Below are 16,809 nucleotides of genomic sequence, written 5' to 3'. Positions count from 1 at the left end.
CATAGAGTCTCGAGTATGATGAAAACGTAACATATAGATATTTATAAAGGAAGCACATGCTTTGTTATGCACATTCTCTAAATCACTTATAAAGACATAAAAAAACCAATAAGTTGCATGCTATGTTGCTTGCATACACAAGTGTATATGAAACAAATGAGACAAACATAAATTTGAGCTGAAGGAAATAATATTGTAAAATGTGTAAAATTAAATACTCATAAATGTTTTCCGTGCACAAAAATCCGGGATTATGATATCCATGACCAATTTAATTGGCTGGAATGTGGAGATCATGAAAGAAATCTGTTTAAAACAGTTTAGAAAGCTACATAATGAAACCTTGTCCTAGTTTACTCTACCTGAATCTTTTTTGATAAGTGACTGTAGAAAATGCAAATACATTAATGAGATGTCTGGTGAGACTTGTGTATGGAATCATGATTTTCCATGACCTATTTTGGCAAGGTATTGCCATATGTTAGTATCCGCTTGCAATTGCTGTTGAAATTGTAGTAAATAGTCCATTCTTGATTTTGTTTATCATCTCACACAAAGGACATAATAGCAACTCCTCAATAGCTTACTGAAGATACTTCAGTTGTAGCAGTATTCATTTTCATTTTGCCATGATAGTGATATCACACTCAAGTATCAACTACTGATCTTCACATGAATTACTCATAAATCTCCCGTTTTGAAGTATGGCTATTTAGTGTTCCATATATTTCCAAATTGACAGCTAAGCAACCTCCCAGTCTTGTATCCCATGTTGTCAGTCTGCTGAATTTTCCACTCATATGCTATTGAGGAAACAGTATGTTCATGGAATGCTAATGTTAGGGTTTAGGATTTTAACTATTATGTTGTTTGATTTATCATTTGGGCATTTTCAGGAAGGGCAAGTTGTATTAGAGTTTATCTAAAATTCAGCAAGTCTGTTTTGGCTTCTGGGTGGGTAGGCCTTGTTTCAAAACCTGGACCTCATTAGACTTATCAATTTTTTGGTGAGACTGATAATACTGATTTGGTGCGAGAATTTTAACCTTGATTGCAATGTTACTTTTAAATTTAGTCCATTATGATTTTTCCATTTTGATAAGGGGAAGTGAGAGATTCTTCTATCATACTGCAGGATGATTGTAAATGATTTGTACCGTCCAGCTTTTGTGGGATTGATGATTGCTGGAGCCAGTGATTGGGTGAGGAGGAACATCATGATCACAATTCTTTGTGTCATAGTTGTTCCACAACTATTTATTAGAGCATCTTCAGCTCCTCCTTGACTTCAGATGATTAGACAAGTTTTATTCTGAAGATTAAACACACTAGGTCACATCTAATCTTGCCTTTATCTTTCAGCTTGATGGATATGTTGCTCGAAAAATGAAGATAAACAGTGTGTTAGGTTCATATCTTGATCCTCTGGCTGACAAGGTGAGTAATTTTCATGGTTTGGCTGATGAGCATTAACTAGAATATCTAGGCGGAGATGTTCCCATGTTTGCCTTAAACTTGTGTTTGCTTGTCAGTTTCAGTATAATGTTTATGTGTTTTGTTGCATGCACAGGTTCTTATTATGTGTGTTGCACTGGCAATGATTGAGAATAATCTCTTACCTTGTAAGTTATATTTTCCAGCTCAAAATACATCTTACTTGGTCATGACTTTACTCTTCTTCATAGTTAGTCAGATAAAGTGGCTTTAAGTGCAGTAGTCTGGGATATTGACTTAAAATTAAATATTAGAAAAAAACTACAGAATGCATGTGAATAGACTTTATTCCATTTCAAGAAATTCTCAGGAATAACTTTATCATAACAATACACCATGGGTAAAATATTTTGCCTTTGGCATGTAAAATGAAAAGTGTAAATGCAAGGTGGAGTTCTCTATTCGTAAGCATATACGTGAGCTGTCAGGACGTTATGCTGTTTCATGAAATGTTAAGGAATAACTAATTTTCTAACATATACACCATAGGTAAAACTTTTTACCTTTGGTATGTGAAATGGAAAATATAAATACAAGGTAGAGTTCTCTTTTGGTCATTATATTCATGATCTGTCACAGATGTTAGGGTCTCTGAAAATTTTGAATGATTTCCTCCAATACTTGAAAAGTTATATTTTTTTGCAGATTAATTGTAGGCAAGCTGAATAATATAGCCAATCGACAAAGATAGCCTAATTTTTCCCCCTAGTTAGCGTTATCTAAAATTGTTCGAATGGTAGAGTTGAAATACTAGTGTTGCAAAACCTGAAGAGAATTTGAAGTTTATTGGAATGTCCCTTTTCTGATTTTTCATGATATTTCAAGCCTCAAATCAGATCTTTAAAATCAAACAACTAATATCCCAAAGATCCACCAAATTCCTCAAGAAACCCCAAATCGGGTATGCTGAAAATAGTGCTAAAAGCTTCACAACTTCACAAATTATTAATAAATCTGAAAATGGAAATTTTTATAGAAATTTCAGCAGCATAACAGCCTACAAATTGACATTTCCAGATCCGTATAGCCTTTACACAACAGCTCAAAAATGTAAGACAAAAACTATGCTCATCAGGCTCCCGAAATAGCACAAAATATGCCCGAAAACACCACAAAAACACTAATAATCTATCTTAGAAGTTTAATCACGTCCCAATACATATATTCAGCTCTATTTTAACATTTAAAAGTCTGATATACAGCAACAACCCAAACTGATATGAAATACTCAACTGAAAACACCAAACTCATACAAAAAGCACACCCAAAAACTCACAAATCTGCACTGTTTAGCACAAAGGCAAACTCTGTATGAGCATGCACATGGAATGGCTTCAAACTCCAGTTCTTAGCCTTCTTGGAAACCTGCAAACTCCCGTTCTTGGGTCTCCTTCTCCACAGGTTTGGCAGCCTCTGAAGAACAACAATGAAAATGAGCAAAAATCAAGTTCTGGAATGAGCCCAAAATGCCTCCAAACCCCCTTAAAAGAGGGCATAACCCTAACTCACGTCCAAGAGGGGTTAATAAAATATAATTTAATAATAATTTTTATTTATTAGTCCATTGGTTTCCAAAGATTAGCCCCATTTGCTGAAACTTCACCTTTTTGGAGCCTGCCTGCCTTAGCAAAGTTTATTATTTTTTTAATTATTTGAAAAGGGGACATGACATTTATCAAACAAACATCTGAGGTAAGAGATCTGATGTAGTGAAAACTAAAGAAATACCGTAGTTGCAAAGCATCTTGTTGTGAGGCTTTCACACCATTGCCCCATTTCAAATAGGGACCCCCTCTTTTTGCTTTAGCAGTAGGAGTAGTGGTATTGGTAGCATTTCTCAAGTCTCCAAGTATAAGAGATGAGTTTTGACAACTTTAGTTCACTGGGAAGTCAAGTCTGTCAGGGGTTGTCAGTGAGAGTTGGGCTAAGCTAGTCGAGGTGGAGTTGAGCTACAACGTTTTGCAAATCCTTGTTCCAGTTACAATTTTATCTTAGAAGGTCAAGGAAAGTTGTGGGAGATAACACTGTTGGAGGCATGCTCAATCCTGAAATTTGGCCAAGTCTGGATTGTTTTTTGGAAACTCCTAAAATCTAAAATCTTTATTATAACTGCTATGAAGCTGAAACCTATCTCAAACATCCTGATAGTATTTGTATAAAATATAACTTAAAATATAATAAATGAATTCTTACACTTAAATGCTATATTTTATATAAATCATTTTGCTTTTTGGGTTAAAGAAAATTGACTTGAAGAATTGGGAGCTAACTTGCAAAATGAAAAATCTCGAAACTAGATCTGAATCCAACCATGTCTCAAGATTGACAATCTTGACAACCCTTAAAATTTTGCCTCCAGTTTAAGTGAGTTTCAAGTGCGAAATGATGAGAAAAGTGAGTGAAGAGTGCAAAATGATGATTTTGGGAAGTGAATGTGCAAAAGTAAAGTAATCTCAAGAGGAGGTTGGAATCCGACCACCTCTCAGGATTCTCAATCTCAAGAGACATCGGATTTCTGCCCCCTTGTCAAAATCCTAAGGACACTAAGAATTTCGTCCAAATGTAGCGTTTGGCTAAGATGAAATTTGAACTCCAATTGATGCAGGATGATCAAATTTGAGGAGAAAGAGGTGAATTTATAAAATGGGGAACTAAGGGGAAGGGAAAAATACTGACTAAGGGGTGGAATCCGCCCTCTTGTCAGGATTTCAAATCCTAACTCTCCTCAAATTCCCCTGTCCCCCCGCTGCACCCAATCTAGAGTAACCAAAGGGGGTAATGTGAAATGAAGTGAGTTGCCGATTCAAGGCAAAAACAAAGATTTCGGTCAATGTCAAGGTCAGATTTAAATCAAGTGGAGAGTGATGGAATTGGCAGCAGAAGACTTGTGATTTAGAATGGCGAAAGAACAATCCCAAGGGAGTGGCGAAATCTGCCATGCTCTTGGGATTCTTAATCCCAAGACCCCCCAAAATTCTGCCCTGCACTTAAATGTGAGTTCTGCCTCTTTACTAAGGCAAATTTCGTTAGAGGAGGTGAATATCAAATCCGTTGCCTTGGTAGTAAAGTGTTGGGGTGGAGAATGATTCTAAGGCCTCAATAATGAAGTTCTTCAACTTCAGTTACCACATTAAGCTTAGCAAAAATCAGATCATTGAGGGATTAAAGCAAATGCTGAAGAATTATAAAATTGAAAAGGTGAAACAATAATTCTAAAAGGGGGTTAGAATCTGACTGCCTATTGGGAGTTTTAATCTCAAGAGGGGCCGTCCCAACAAACATGTACTTCACTCAAATCTTGACTTACCCATGATTTCTGCCTCTAAAGTTGATGAGTTTATTGTGAATTTCAAACTTCAAGTCGCCTAGACTAGGTGAAGTCTAATAGTAAATGGTGACAGTCTTTTGGAGAATAAGAGTGAGATCGTGACTCATATCAAAGCAGAAATCAGACTAGAATGACCTCAAAACACCTCAAAACAGATTATGATTTGGTGAATTTCATTCAACAAACCAAGAAGGAAGTGTGGAAAAGTGAAGAAGTGAAAGGTGATTTTAGCCTAACTAATTGTTTGCGAATATATCCTAAGGGGCGGAATCTGTCACCTAGTCAGGATTTGTAATCCTGAGAGCCTTCTAACCTCCGCCCAGACTTAATCAGCATAAGATCAGATTGGTGGGGCGCTTAAAAAAGGATCCCCTAACATAAATTCGAGGTTAAAAGACTTACCTTTAACCCTTGGGTAGGTTGGCCTTTTATTGAAGAATGAAGGTTAGTTCTGCCTCTTTACCAAGGCAAATTTTATTAGAGGAGTTAAATATCAAATCCGTTGCCTAGGCGGTAAAGTGTTGGGGTGGAGAATGATTCTAAGGCCTCAATAATGAAGTTTTTCAACTTCAATTACCACATTAAGCTTAGCAAAAATCAGATCATTAAGGGATTAAAGCAAATGCTGAAGAATTGTAAAATTGAAAAGGTGAAATGATAATTCTAACCCCCTCTTGGGAGTTTTAATTTTGAGAGGGGCCGGTCCCAACAAACATGCACTTCACTCAAATCTTGACTTACCCATGATTTCTGTTGAAGATAGTAGCTGCGATAGAGATCTTTATCTCTAGAAATATGAACGTTATTACTGTTATTGTCATCTTCAGCTGAAAAGGACACTTAAAGTTTAATTTGTAATATTATAAATGTAAATGACATGTGTCATTCACATGCATTGAGGCATGAGTATTCGAAGAGTCATATTTAATTATAGGAGTTATGAGAAACTCAAGAGACCTTCGGTTAGAATTTGAAGAGTCTCTTCTATTGTTATATATTCGCATCATGTTATAAGCATTGTACACTTGAACATTTCATTATCAATAAAGATATTTTGTGTTGTGTGGCTGGGTTTTTCCCTTCATTCTCGAAGGGTTTTCCCAGGATATTTCTGGTGTTCTTTGTTTTAGTTTTATTTTTTTATTATTGCTGATTATTTCATAGTTTTTTGGGCTCTAGTTTCAACATGGTATCAGAGCCTAGTTGATATCGGCAATAAGAGGAAATGTTGAGTTCTTTTGCCTGCTTTTGTGACATAATTTATCTTTCAAATAATGTTTGTTTTGGCATCTATTTGTTATCATTGATTATTCTTAGTTTTCTTCAAGAAACCTTCGACATTTATTTAACAGGATCATGCAAATTGCATGTCTTATTTTGTAAGCATCAACAAGCTCATGATGAAGTTTATATTCATGTCAGTGCATCTTTCTTGTAATCTTGTGGAGTGATATACTGGTTTTATCTTATCTCATTTCGGTGATTCTATGGTCACAGGTTTGATATTTATTATGCATGTGATAATATGTATATTTGGGGCATCTCTGCATCTTTATTTTTTTTATAATGTGTTCTGTTCCTTCAAGCACTTTTTTATTTTATCCTATTCGGTTTCATTTTATGTGAGACAATAAATATGTGACTACTGTCTATCATATATATATATATGTTTGTTGACCTTTAGGAGTTAGAAGATATCATTATTTCTTCTTTATTGATTTTATCTACGTTTTTTTTTTGGAACCGATTGGGGCCTTTGTAGAAAGTATTTCCCGCTGAGAGTAATTGCAAGAAGCGGAAGTTTTTTTGTTGGGTTTTGCGTAGGAATTGCAGGACAGCTGACCTAGGAAGGCTATTCATCTCCAGCTCATCATTTTGTTGCCGTAGGTGTAACAACAGTAAGTCTGACTCATTTTAGGCCGACAGTTGTTTTAAGTTTTGTTGTAAAAATTTCAGTTTCTTTATCTTTAACACTTGATATCGTCTGCCATTTTATTTATTCTTGGCGTCTTTCAAAGTTCTAGTTGTCATGGCTAGGCATTGTTATTTCTTTGTCTTACCAGTTTGAGTGACGTTTGAAAGTTTCAACTGACGTTTGGATACAATTCGTATATATTTCTTTTGTGACTCCTTTATAGTCGGTTCATATAATTTCATATCAAAGGAGGGGTGGTGCCGTGCTTGGGGTTGTCGGATTTTTAGTCTCTCACAATGATACTTTGCATTCTCTCATGCACTTTCTATGCTTCCCTAAATTCCTTTTTATGAACCACGCTCCTTCCTCAATGGCTTTGAGCTGTGTAATATACATTTTCTCAGTCGTAGGTATTTTGTGGCAATTTCTCTCTTTAATGCCGTCAAAGGAATTCAAGCGTCATTTCTTCGGCTGCACGATGAGCTATCCTCAACCATTTGCGGCATACAATAGATGACTATTTTCAATTTTGTACAGATCAAAAGACTTCTTGACGAGATTGCATTTCTTGGTTTTCATATCACTTTGCCTTCACAATACAGAGGAGGAGCTACCGCTAATGTATGTCATTTAATCAATTTGAAAATCTGGAGTTTTTGTATTAGTGAGCATCGTTCTTGATGCTTGTCATAGCAAACGACAGTGAGACAAATCCAGTCATTCCACATTCTCTGGTATCATCACGATGTCTTGATATCTTTTGTCTCATTCATGCTAGGGTTAAATTTTTTATGTGACTATACTGGTTCGAAAACTGGAGGTGGTTGATTTATGCTATCTTTCAATAAAAGTTTATATTGTGACATTATTTTATAAAGGCTTATTCCTACTACCATTGATTGTGAAGACATGTGGAGTTGTAGTTGAATTAAAAAAAATAAATTAGTATTCTCTCACACTCAACTTGAAGGATTTTCAGGGATGTCTAGAAGGGCATCATGATCTTGGCTTGCAATCCGATGGTGAAAAATCTTGGCTCTTGTACTTGAAATGGGACCCACAGATTCTTGATTACACTCCTCTTTCACGTCAAGGAAAATTTTGAGACAAACGTGAGATAAGTTTTCATATTCTTGAATATTAGTAGAATACACTATTGGTTAGTATCTTTGACTGATTGATCTTTGATCTCTCATCGTTATAGCTGCAACAAGAAAGGCAACAGGTTGCTTTGGGAGATGCTAATTTTAGAGGGAGGTTTCATAATCAAGAGGGAGTGCTTATGAAATCCCTTCATTGTCATAAATACTTGTGATGTTTATAAGATTTGTAAAGTTTGAGACTTAAATGGAACTAAGTCTTGTTTTGTTATGTCTATTTCCATTCATGTGAAATCAACAATGAAATTGTAAGATCAGCTATGATAACTCTTTCACTATGCGATAGTGAACATCATGTTGAGAGAGTCCATGATGTCATCACGTTGAGAGATTCCGTGATGGGAGTTGATGACATGTTGAGAGATTCCATGACAGTTCACGTTGAGAGAGTCCGTGAACAAAGGCTTAGTTGTGAGCCATGCAAATTTTTCATGTTGAGTTATTTCATGAATATGATTGATTGTTATAGGTTTTCATGTTGAGTGATTCCATGAATGTGATTGTTACAGGTTTTCATGAATCTTATAGAATATATTGTAAGATTTTATCATTAACATTTTAGTTGTAGTTTTCTATGCTAAAGATCTCTCTCTGGCTAATAGGGAGTGTTGAAGATAGTAGCTGCAATAGAGATCTTTATCTCTAGAAATATGAATGTTATTACCGTTATTGTCATCTTCAGCTCAAAAGGACATTTAAAGTTTGATTTGTAATATTATAAATGTAAATGACATGTGTCATCCACATGCATTTAGGCATGAATATTCGAAGAGTCATATTTAATTATTAGGAGTTATGAGAAACTCAAGAGACCTTTTGTTAGAATTTGAAGAGTCTCTTCTATTGTTATATATTCGCATCATGCTATAAGCATTGTACACTTGAACATTTCATTATCAATAAAGATATTTTGTGTTGTGTGGTTGGGTTTTTCCCTTCATTCTCAAAGGGTTTTCCCAGGATATTTCTGGTGTTCTTTGTTTCAGTTTTATCTTTTTATTATTGTTGATTATTTCATAGTTTTTTGGGCTCTAGTTTCAACAATTTCTGCCCCTAAAGTTGATGAGTTTAGTGTGAATTTCAAACTTCAAGTCGCTTAGACTAAGTGAAGTCTAACTATAAATGGTGATAGTGTTTTGGAGAATAAGAGTGAAATGGTGACTTATATCAAAGCAGAAATCAGAATAGAATGACCTCAAAACACCTCAAAACAGATTGTGATTTGGTGAATTTCATTCAACAAAACAAGAAGGAAGTGCGGAAAAGTGAGGAAGTGAAAGGTGATTTTAGCCTAAGTAATTGGTTGCGAATTTATCCTAAGGGGTGGAATCCGCCCCCTAGTCAGGATTTGTAGTCCTGAGAGCCTTCTAATCTCTGCCCAGACTTAATCAGCATAAGATCAGATTGGTTGGGGGGTTAGAAAAAGGTTTGCCTAACATAACTTTGAGGTTAAAAGACTTACCTTTAACCCTTGGGCTGGTTGGCCTTTTATGGAAGAATAAAGGTTTAAATTACAATGATTTTATTGGCCAAGTAAGAGGCAGGTTGACCCAAATTAAGACATACCCTTTCAACTTTGAAATTGCTTGTATAAGGAAGATGGAGACAACTCATTTTATCATCAATCTCAAACAAGATCTCCCTCTTCTAGAGGCAGTGATTTCCTTCAATGGGCAGTATTATCCTCTATGGCAGTGATTTTATGACTTGGAGATGTAGGACTAGAGGAGGAAAACATGCACACAAGAGGAACCATCAAACTTAAAAGCATGCACAATAAATCCTAATCCTAACACAAAAGAATTTGAGACAAAAGTTATGCAAACAAGCAAACTCCCTCTATTTGACAATTTTCCCCTTTCTTTTTTCTCCAAATGAGTTGATGTAGCTCCCATATTGACACAATGGAAGCAAGATGATGATATGATAGTGAGAAGATTCGAAAGGTGATGGGTAGTTTTGGATTGAAAACTTGATCTCAATTTATAGGAATTGGAGAGCAAAATGCAGACTTGGAAACTTGAATGTGCAAATAGAAGAATGTCATAATTAGGACAAACTGAATGCACAATTAGAATGCATAAATTGAGGACGAAAAAAACAAGGACAAATTGGAAGAGAAGGTGGAGGCAAATTGATAGGAAAATTGGAGGCCAGATTAGTGGAGAAATGAAGGGGAAAGATATAAGAAATCATGAAGCATGATTATAGGGATAGGAAGCACAATTAGGGGAGAGGTTATTTTGAATTTTAAAATTCATATATTCCCGCCAAAATGGAAATTAGGAAATTAAGAATTTAGAAAATTTCAACATGGAAAATTAGACAATTAATTAATTGTGAAGACATAGGAAGAGGGAGAATAAATAAAGTCAATTTATTTATTCAATAAGGACATAGGGATAAACTATAGGTTATCTATACCTAGAGGATAAATTAATTGATTGTTGACCAGAATGATGATGTTGATTAGAAATAGGACTGATTTTGATGGGGGTTTGGATTGATTTTGATGATATTGAAAAGGGTTTAATTAGTCACTGAGGGACTCGACAATGCTCGAGATTGATTTGAAAATGTTTTGAAAAGGTCTGATAGTTTGAAAATGATGTTTAAATGATTAGGGTTGACTAGAAATGATTTTGAAATGCTTGACATGATTGAAAGCTGGTTTTGAGCATTTTGATAATGATTTGGAAGATGATCATGTTGGCCAAAGTGATCAAAATTATGATGCAAGCTAAGACAAATGTTAGTAAGAAATTGAAAGGAAATTGATACAAAATAGAAGACATGTTAAGAAGGGGACACATAGGTGTGAACCCTTTTTAAGTGTCTAAATAATGGATTTTGACAGAGGTTTGGAGAGAAGACTCATTGATTTTCCCAAAATTCAGAATTGAAGAAGAGAAGTTTGATCTTGAACCAGAGAAAATCCATGATAAAAGTGCATTTTGCTTCCTTCTTTAGATGTAGAAGAGAAGGTTGATTTAAAGAAAATATAGATGCAATTTCATTTCATGCAAGCTTTCAGATTTCCTTCATTTCTTTGTACTTACCAATTTTGTTAATGCAATTTCGCTGTTGTTTTCGTAAAAAAAAAAAGGAGCAGCTTGGAGAGCAAGGAGATGATGGAAAGACCAAGCTCAAGACTTCAAGCAAGGAGAGAACAAATGGGTGCTACAAGATCAAGTTCAAGAGTTTAAATGAGAAGATGGTTCAGGAGCAAGTTAAAGATGGAGTTCAAGGAGAAAGAACAAATTTGCTAGCTTGCAAGGAAAAATCATAGAAAATTTTCACTAACTTGAATTTCCTCAAATGGTCCAAGTTCATTTGGAAGTATCCAACTACATGCAAGATTTCATCATCAAGAAGATCATTCTCAATCAAGTTCTAAATAAAAAATTTGAGAAGATTTCCAAATGGAAGTGGATGGAGAAAATTTGAGAAGATGAAGCAATTTGGGAATATGCCATTACAATTAGAGGCTTGATAGGACTGATGAGTATCACGATATATTTTCTCATCACAAAGTGTGATGTCCCCATGTTTCGTGAGCATTAGAGTTTGAAGGTTTGGCCTATTTATTGAGCCTCATAGGCTAATTAGTTGGATAGGGGGTCTCTGTAGAATCGATCTTGGTCCTTGATTGCAATTGAATAACTATGAAAGGCCAAGGCCTTCTCCTTTGTAAAGGGTTAGATTTTAGACACACCAGAGACGAGAATATATTAGAAGTAGAGTAGGAGAAGGGGCTTGTTGAAATTTTTGCGATAACGCTATCAAAGTAATTATTGATTCATTGCTGGTCTTCGTGGTGGATTACTTGTGTTGTTTTCAAGTATTGCATGGTTTCTTCAATTCTTCACTTAGTTTAGATTTCGTTTCATGTTAAGTAGAATTAGAAGTAGATGGATGGAAGATATTGTTGAATGGTGATTAATGGTGAAGCTAGTGTCCATTCCTTTTGGTACTTACCGATTGTAAGTAACATTGCAAGGTTAGGCTGGGCCTAATTGGAAGTGTTTAATTTCTATTGGAAATGTCAATTTAGATTGCACCTTCATAGGGTATTTGAATGAATATTAACAATGTGAAAACTAATCTTGCATTCGTAGAAGATAGCATCCTCCTATGCCTAGTTGACACGACAAAGCAAGGATTGATTAGAGGCTTACTCCATCATCAACATTTCCCTAATCCGTGCCTCCTTTTTAGTTTATTTGGTTGGAAGTGATTAATGTTGTTAAAATAATTGATTTCCATTAATGTACATCATTAGTCCCTTTGTGATAACCAACATATCACATCATTTTAACTGAGTAAAATTCCACAATAAGAAGAATCCTTGAGGTTGTCTCAGTTGATCACACAACCCATATATATTGTTTAGAACATAGATGTGAGTATCGCCGATTAATCGGCGATACGAGATAAAATCGTGATTTTTTGGGGCCGGCGATTTAGTTGCCCCAAAAATTGCAATTTTTTTTTGCAGATTTTTTCCAAAAAATCGCAGATTTATCGCCTAAAAAATCGCGATTTGTTGCAAAAAAATCGCCTGCGCCCGACAGTCACATAAAGTTACGAAAAAACACATTTTTTTCATTATGTTTTTACATTGCTTAGGGCGTTTTGGAGAGGAGAGGATAGAGAAGGAGTTCTTGGCAAGAAACAAGCGGAATCAAGTGCATTTGGAGGCCTTTTGATTCGATTTCTTCGTTACTAGGTAAGTGATTTGAATCTTTGTTTTTTGTTTTTGCAAGAGATTGTATTTTTTTTTCTTGCATGTAAATGGATAAAAATACATTCCTAATTAGTTAGGAATGCATTTGATGAATGTAAGCAAGATTAAATGCATTCATTTGCATTTTTTTCCATTCTAGATCGAATTTATGCTAAAAATTTGCCCTTTTTAAAAAAAATTGAAACCCTAGCAGCTAGTTTGTTTGAATGTTATTTGGATTTCAATTTATTGGTGCTGTTATTGGAATGTTGCTTGAATTCTTTGTTTAACTGTTAACTTTGATCTTGTTATAATTTATTTATAGTTTTTAAAAAAAAATTGTATGTGTAGGCAGCCCGCAGCAGTTTTAAATGGCAGACAAATGGCCATTGACTCCATGCCTCTCAGGCTACATTGGCACCAGGCCAAAGAATGCGAGAGATCAAGCATGGAAATATGCCTATGAAGCATTCGATGAACCAACCAAAGTGATTTGCATTCGATGTGAAAAAGTAATATCCGGGGGCATTTACCGGTTCAAATATCACATCGCAGGGATCTCAAAACATGATAACGAATCCTTGTGAGAGTACAATAGAAGAAATAAAAATGTTTGCAAATGCCTTGCTTGCAGCTGGAGAGCAAAAAAAATTGCAAAGAGAGCGGAATAAATTGCATGTCAGGGCAGCCATAGCAGAGACCCAGGGCAGTTTCGTTGATGTTCAGGAGGAGGAGGCAGCCATTGAGAGCATGGCTGGCTCTTATCGTGGGCCGCGTGTCCGCAAACAGGGTGGTTTTTCTTTCACGAGTTCCACTCCCAATCCCACTCCTACACCTCCTAGCACTTCCGCACCATCAGGATCAGCAGGTGCTTCTGGGATAGGGAGCTATTTTGTGCCGAGGCACACACCTGGTGCACAACCTTCATTAGAGGCCACTAGATAGAATAAGGAGGTCCATGACTAGTTGGACAATGCACTAGTAGATTTTTGGGTTTTCAACAACCTTCCTATTAGTGTTGTTGACAGTCCCTATTGGGAGGCTTTGGCCACAAGGTTGACAGTTGCAAGAAAGGGGTATAAGTCCCCTTCTCGTTTTGTGTTGGGTGGCAGGTAAGCGAATAATTTTATTACACTCGATTTCCTTTTAATTTTTAACTTTTTACTTAGTTCTAAATTTTAATTAATTTATCTAGAAATTAGAATGTTGATTACTAAAGTCTAAATCAATTTTAAATTACTAAGAATCTAAGACATAACTAAATTTTGTTTTTGTAGGCTTATTGGAAATGCTGTTGAGAGGGCCAAAGCATTTGTTGAGGAACAGAAACAAGAATGGACAAAATTTGGTTGCACCATTCTTTCTGACGGGTGGACAGATGGGAAGAGCAGGACCATAATTAATTTTTTGGCTTGCTGTAATGATAATGTGGTGTTCCTGAAATCAATCGATGCCTCCAACAAGGTAAAAAATGCTCAGACATTAGCATTGATGTTGGAGAACATGGTCTTAGAGATTGGCATTGAAAATGTGGTGCAAATCATCACAGACAATGCTGCTGCATATGTATCAGCAGGTAAACCGTAATTTTATGTTGCATGTGCATTGTGAATTTCACAACAAGAATTTTTAATAGTTTGATAAATTTGAAAAGTTGGAAACTAATTAGTATTTGCTTTTACAATTGGCAAGAAAACTCCTACAGCAGAGGCACCCCACTCTCTCTTGGACCTCGTGTGCAACACATGTCCTTGACCTTCTTTTGGAGGACATGGGCAAACTTGAGTGGGTCACTCCAATTGTGGAGGATGCAAGGCGGGTGACAAAATACATATACAATCACCCATGGGTCCTTAGCCTGATGAGAGAGCACATTGATGGCAAAGAAATTGTCAGGCCTGCCGTCACAAGGTTTGCAACGATTTTTTTGACATTGCAAAGCATTCTCGATAATTTGGCTTCTTTGAAGCAAATGTTTGTTTCCAAAAAATGGCTTGCGTCCACATTTTCAAAGAAGAGTGAAGGAGAGAATGTTGTGCGGATTGTGTTTGATAAATATTTTGAAGATAAGGCTGATGAAATAGTAAAGGTAACTACAAAACTTTAAGTTTTAGTTTACACTTTACAACTTTATAACATACTAAGTTTGTAACTCAAGTAAATAATAATTTTGTAACTTGTCAACTAATTTCAAATTTATATTGTAGGTGTCTGAGCCTTTAGTCAGAGTTCTGCGTTTGGTTGATGGAGACCAAACGCCAATGGGTGAACTATATGGGGCCATGGACAAGGCCAAAGAATTTGTCAAAAATTACTACAAGGGGGAAAGCATCAAATATGAACCCATTTGGCAGATCATTGATAGAAGGTGGAATAATCAGCTTCACCAACCCATTCATGCAGCAGGATATTTCCTCAACCCACGTTTTAGGTATACTGTAAGCTCATTCTTACTCAAATTTAAGTTAACGAAGACTTGAGTTCATTTTGCTTTCGTAGGGTGTTGGGTGTGTACTAAAATTGCAAGACTTATTTGTTTTTGGTTTTTGGTTTTAGGGCTGATGGTACATATGCAGATCCTGATGGAGAGGTCATCAGAGGCCTAAGTGAGTGCGTCGAAAAGATGGTAACCAGCGAGGAAACAAGAGATAAAATCATCGCTGAGCAAGGGATCTTCACTTCAGCAGGGGGCAAGGTGTTCTCCACTTCTCTCTGCAAGAGAGCAAGGCTTACACAAAGCCCAGGTAATACATTTGCAAACTTCTGAATCTCAAATGCTAAATTAATATTTATGTTTCACTTTTTGTTGTCTATTAGTATTTTCTAACTTGTACAATTTTTGTGATGCAGTGGCTTGGTGGACCACTTGGGGTGCAAGCACTCCAAATCTTGCAAACTTTGCTCTCAGAATCCTATCACAGCTTTGTAGCGCATCACATTGTGAGCGCAACTGGAGTTTGTTTGAGGCCATCCACACAAAAAAGAGAAACAGGTTGTCCCAAAAGAGGATGAATGACATGGTCTATGTGCAATATAATCTTAAATTGCGCATGAAAAAGGCACAACAAGATCCTCCTGGGCCAATCGATTTGGATGAGATAGATCCTTATTATGATTGGACGGCACAGGAGCAGGATCCCTTATTTACACAAGAGGACATCTCCAATTTGGAGAGGGAGGCCACGGAGGAGGCTGCGGAGGAGGAAGGGGGTGGAACTGGATATGACATCGATTTGGATGACATCGAGGAGGGCGATGATGAGGATGATGACATTGAGCTTACTGCAGAGGACCTTGACATCTTGCGCGCAGCGAATGTGGAGCTACCGACATCTAGTTCTATAGCTACACCATCTCGTGCATTGGTACAGACACAGACACGGGCACAAACCCTGCGGGGTTCTAGTTCTAGAGCTTTACCCTCTCCTGCACTCGCTAGTAAAGTGACTGGGAAGAGGAAGATGTAGTCCTGTATTTGACATTTGTACTTATTTGTAGTCATGTTGATGTGCTTATTTGAACTCTTTACATTTGACACTTTATTTATGAGAATACTTCTCATGTGTTGTGAACTTGTTAGTTGTTAGTAATTTACAACTTGTCACTACTTACTTGTTAGTAATTTACCGATTAATAACTCTTTTTGCATTGATATATATCTAAACATGATTGTTTCTTATGTATTGTTAGTAATTAAGTCATTAGATGCAAAAAAAACATTGAATTCTGTAAAAAAATCACATTTTTTTAATTAAAATTTAGTGGTTTTTTAGTTCCCGATTTTTTTCCCGATTTTTCCCCGATTTTTCCCGATTTTTCCCAATTAAACTTTTTCAGGCTTAGGCGATTAATCTCCTCAGGCGATTTTTACATCAATGGTTTAGAATACGAGCATCCCTGTTCAAAAGAGTGTTCGAGATTTAGTGTTTCATCCTTGAATACGAAGTATTCAATTATGTATGTTGCAGTGGAACAAAACTCACATCAACACATCTTTCAGAAAAAAGCTTTCAATTTAAACCATTGTTTTCTCCATTTTTGAAGGGGGGGAGGTGAAAAAGAAAGAGTTTTTGAAGGCAAGAATCTAATGCAATGTAGTTGAGTTAATCACTGATGGAGACACTTGTTTGAAACAGGAAGAAGTACTTAAAAGTTTCTTTAATTCATCAACAGCATAATGGGAAAG

General features: G+C 36.1%; 2 protein-coding genes across 4 annotated transcripts in view; both read left to right on the top strand.

The window, feature by feature from the left end:
* CLS (cardiolipin synthase) overlaps positions 1 to 16,809 on the top strand; it is a 115,717-nt gene that overhangs the window by 52,609 nt on the left and 46,299 nt on the right. For all 3 annotated transcript variants that reach the window (XR_016364666.1, XM_089830575.1, XM_089830584.1), the window contains exons 2-4: positions 1,136 to 1,202; positions 1,363 to 1,437; positions 1,571 to 1,622. Coding sequence is in view for 2 of the 3 variants with exons in the window: in XM_089830575.1 (XP_089686701.1) it covers positions 1,136 to 1,202; positions 1,363 to 1,437; positions 1,571 to 1,622 (194 nt within the window). In the remaining variant the exon portion in view is untranslated. The remainder of the gene's footprint in view (positions 1 to 1,135; positions 1,203 to 1,362; positions 1,438 to 1,570; positions 1,623 to 16,809) is intronic.
* LOC149578639 (uncharacterized) lies at positions 13,145 to 14,259 on the top strand. The gene is made up of 2 exons (XM_089802732.1): positions 13,145 to 13,735; positions 13,901 to 14,259. The coding sequence occupies exon 1, from the start codon at positions 13,191 to 13,193 to the stop codon at positions 13,566 to 13,568; it is 378 nt and encodes a 125-aa protein (XP_089658858.1). The 5' UTR covers positions 13,145 to 13,190; the 3' UTR covers positions 13,569 to 13,735; positions 13,901 to 14,259.

This window comes from Cupressus sempervirens, chromosome 1 (genome assembly GCF_028749045.1).
Source record: "Cupressus sempervirens isolate cs-2001-9-10 chromosome 1, ASM2874904v1, whole genome shotgun sequence".
Classification (NCBI taxonomy): Eukaryota; Viridiplantae; Streptophyta; class Pinopsida; order Cupressales; family Cupressaceae; genus Cupressus; species Cupressus sempervirens.
Note: the sequence above shows the minus strand (reverse complement) of the source record. Positions and strands in the feature narration are given on the sequence as shown.

Coding starts and splice junctions, on each gene's coding strand:
- LOC149578639 (XM_089802732.1), top strand. CDS start 13,191: ATGATAACGAATCCTTGTGAGAGTACAATAGAAGAAATAAAAATGTTT.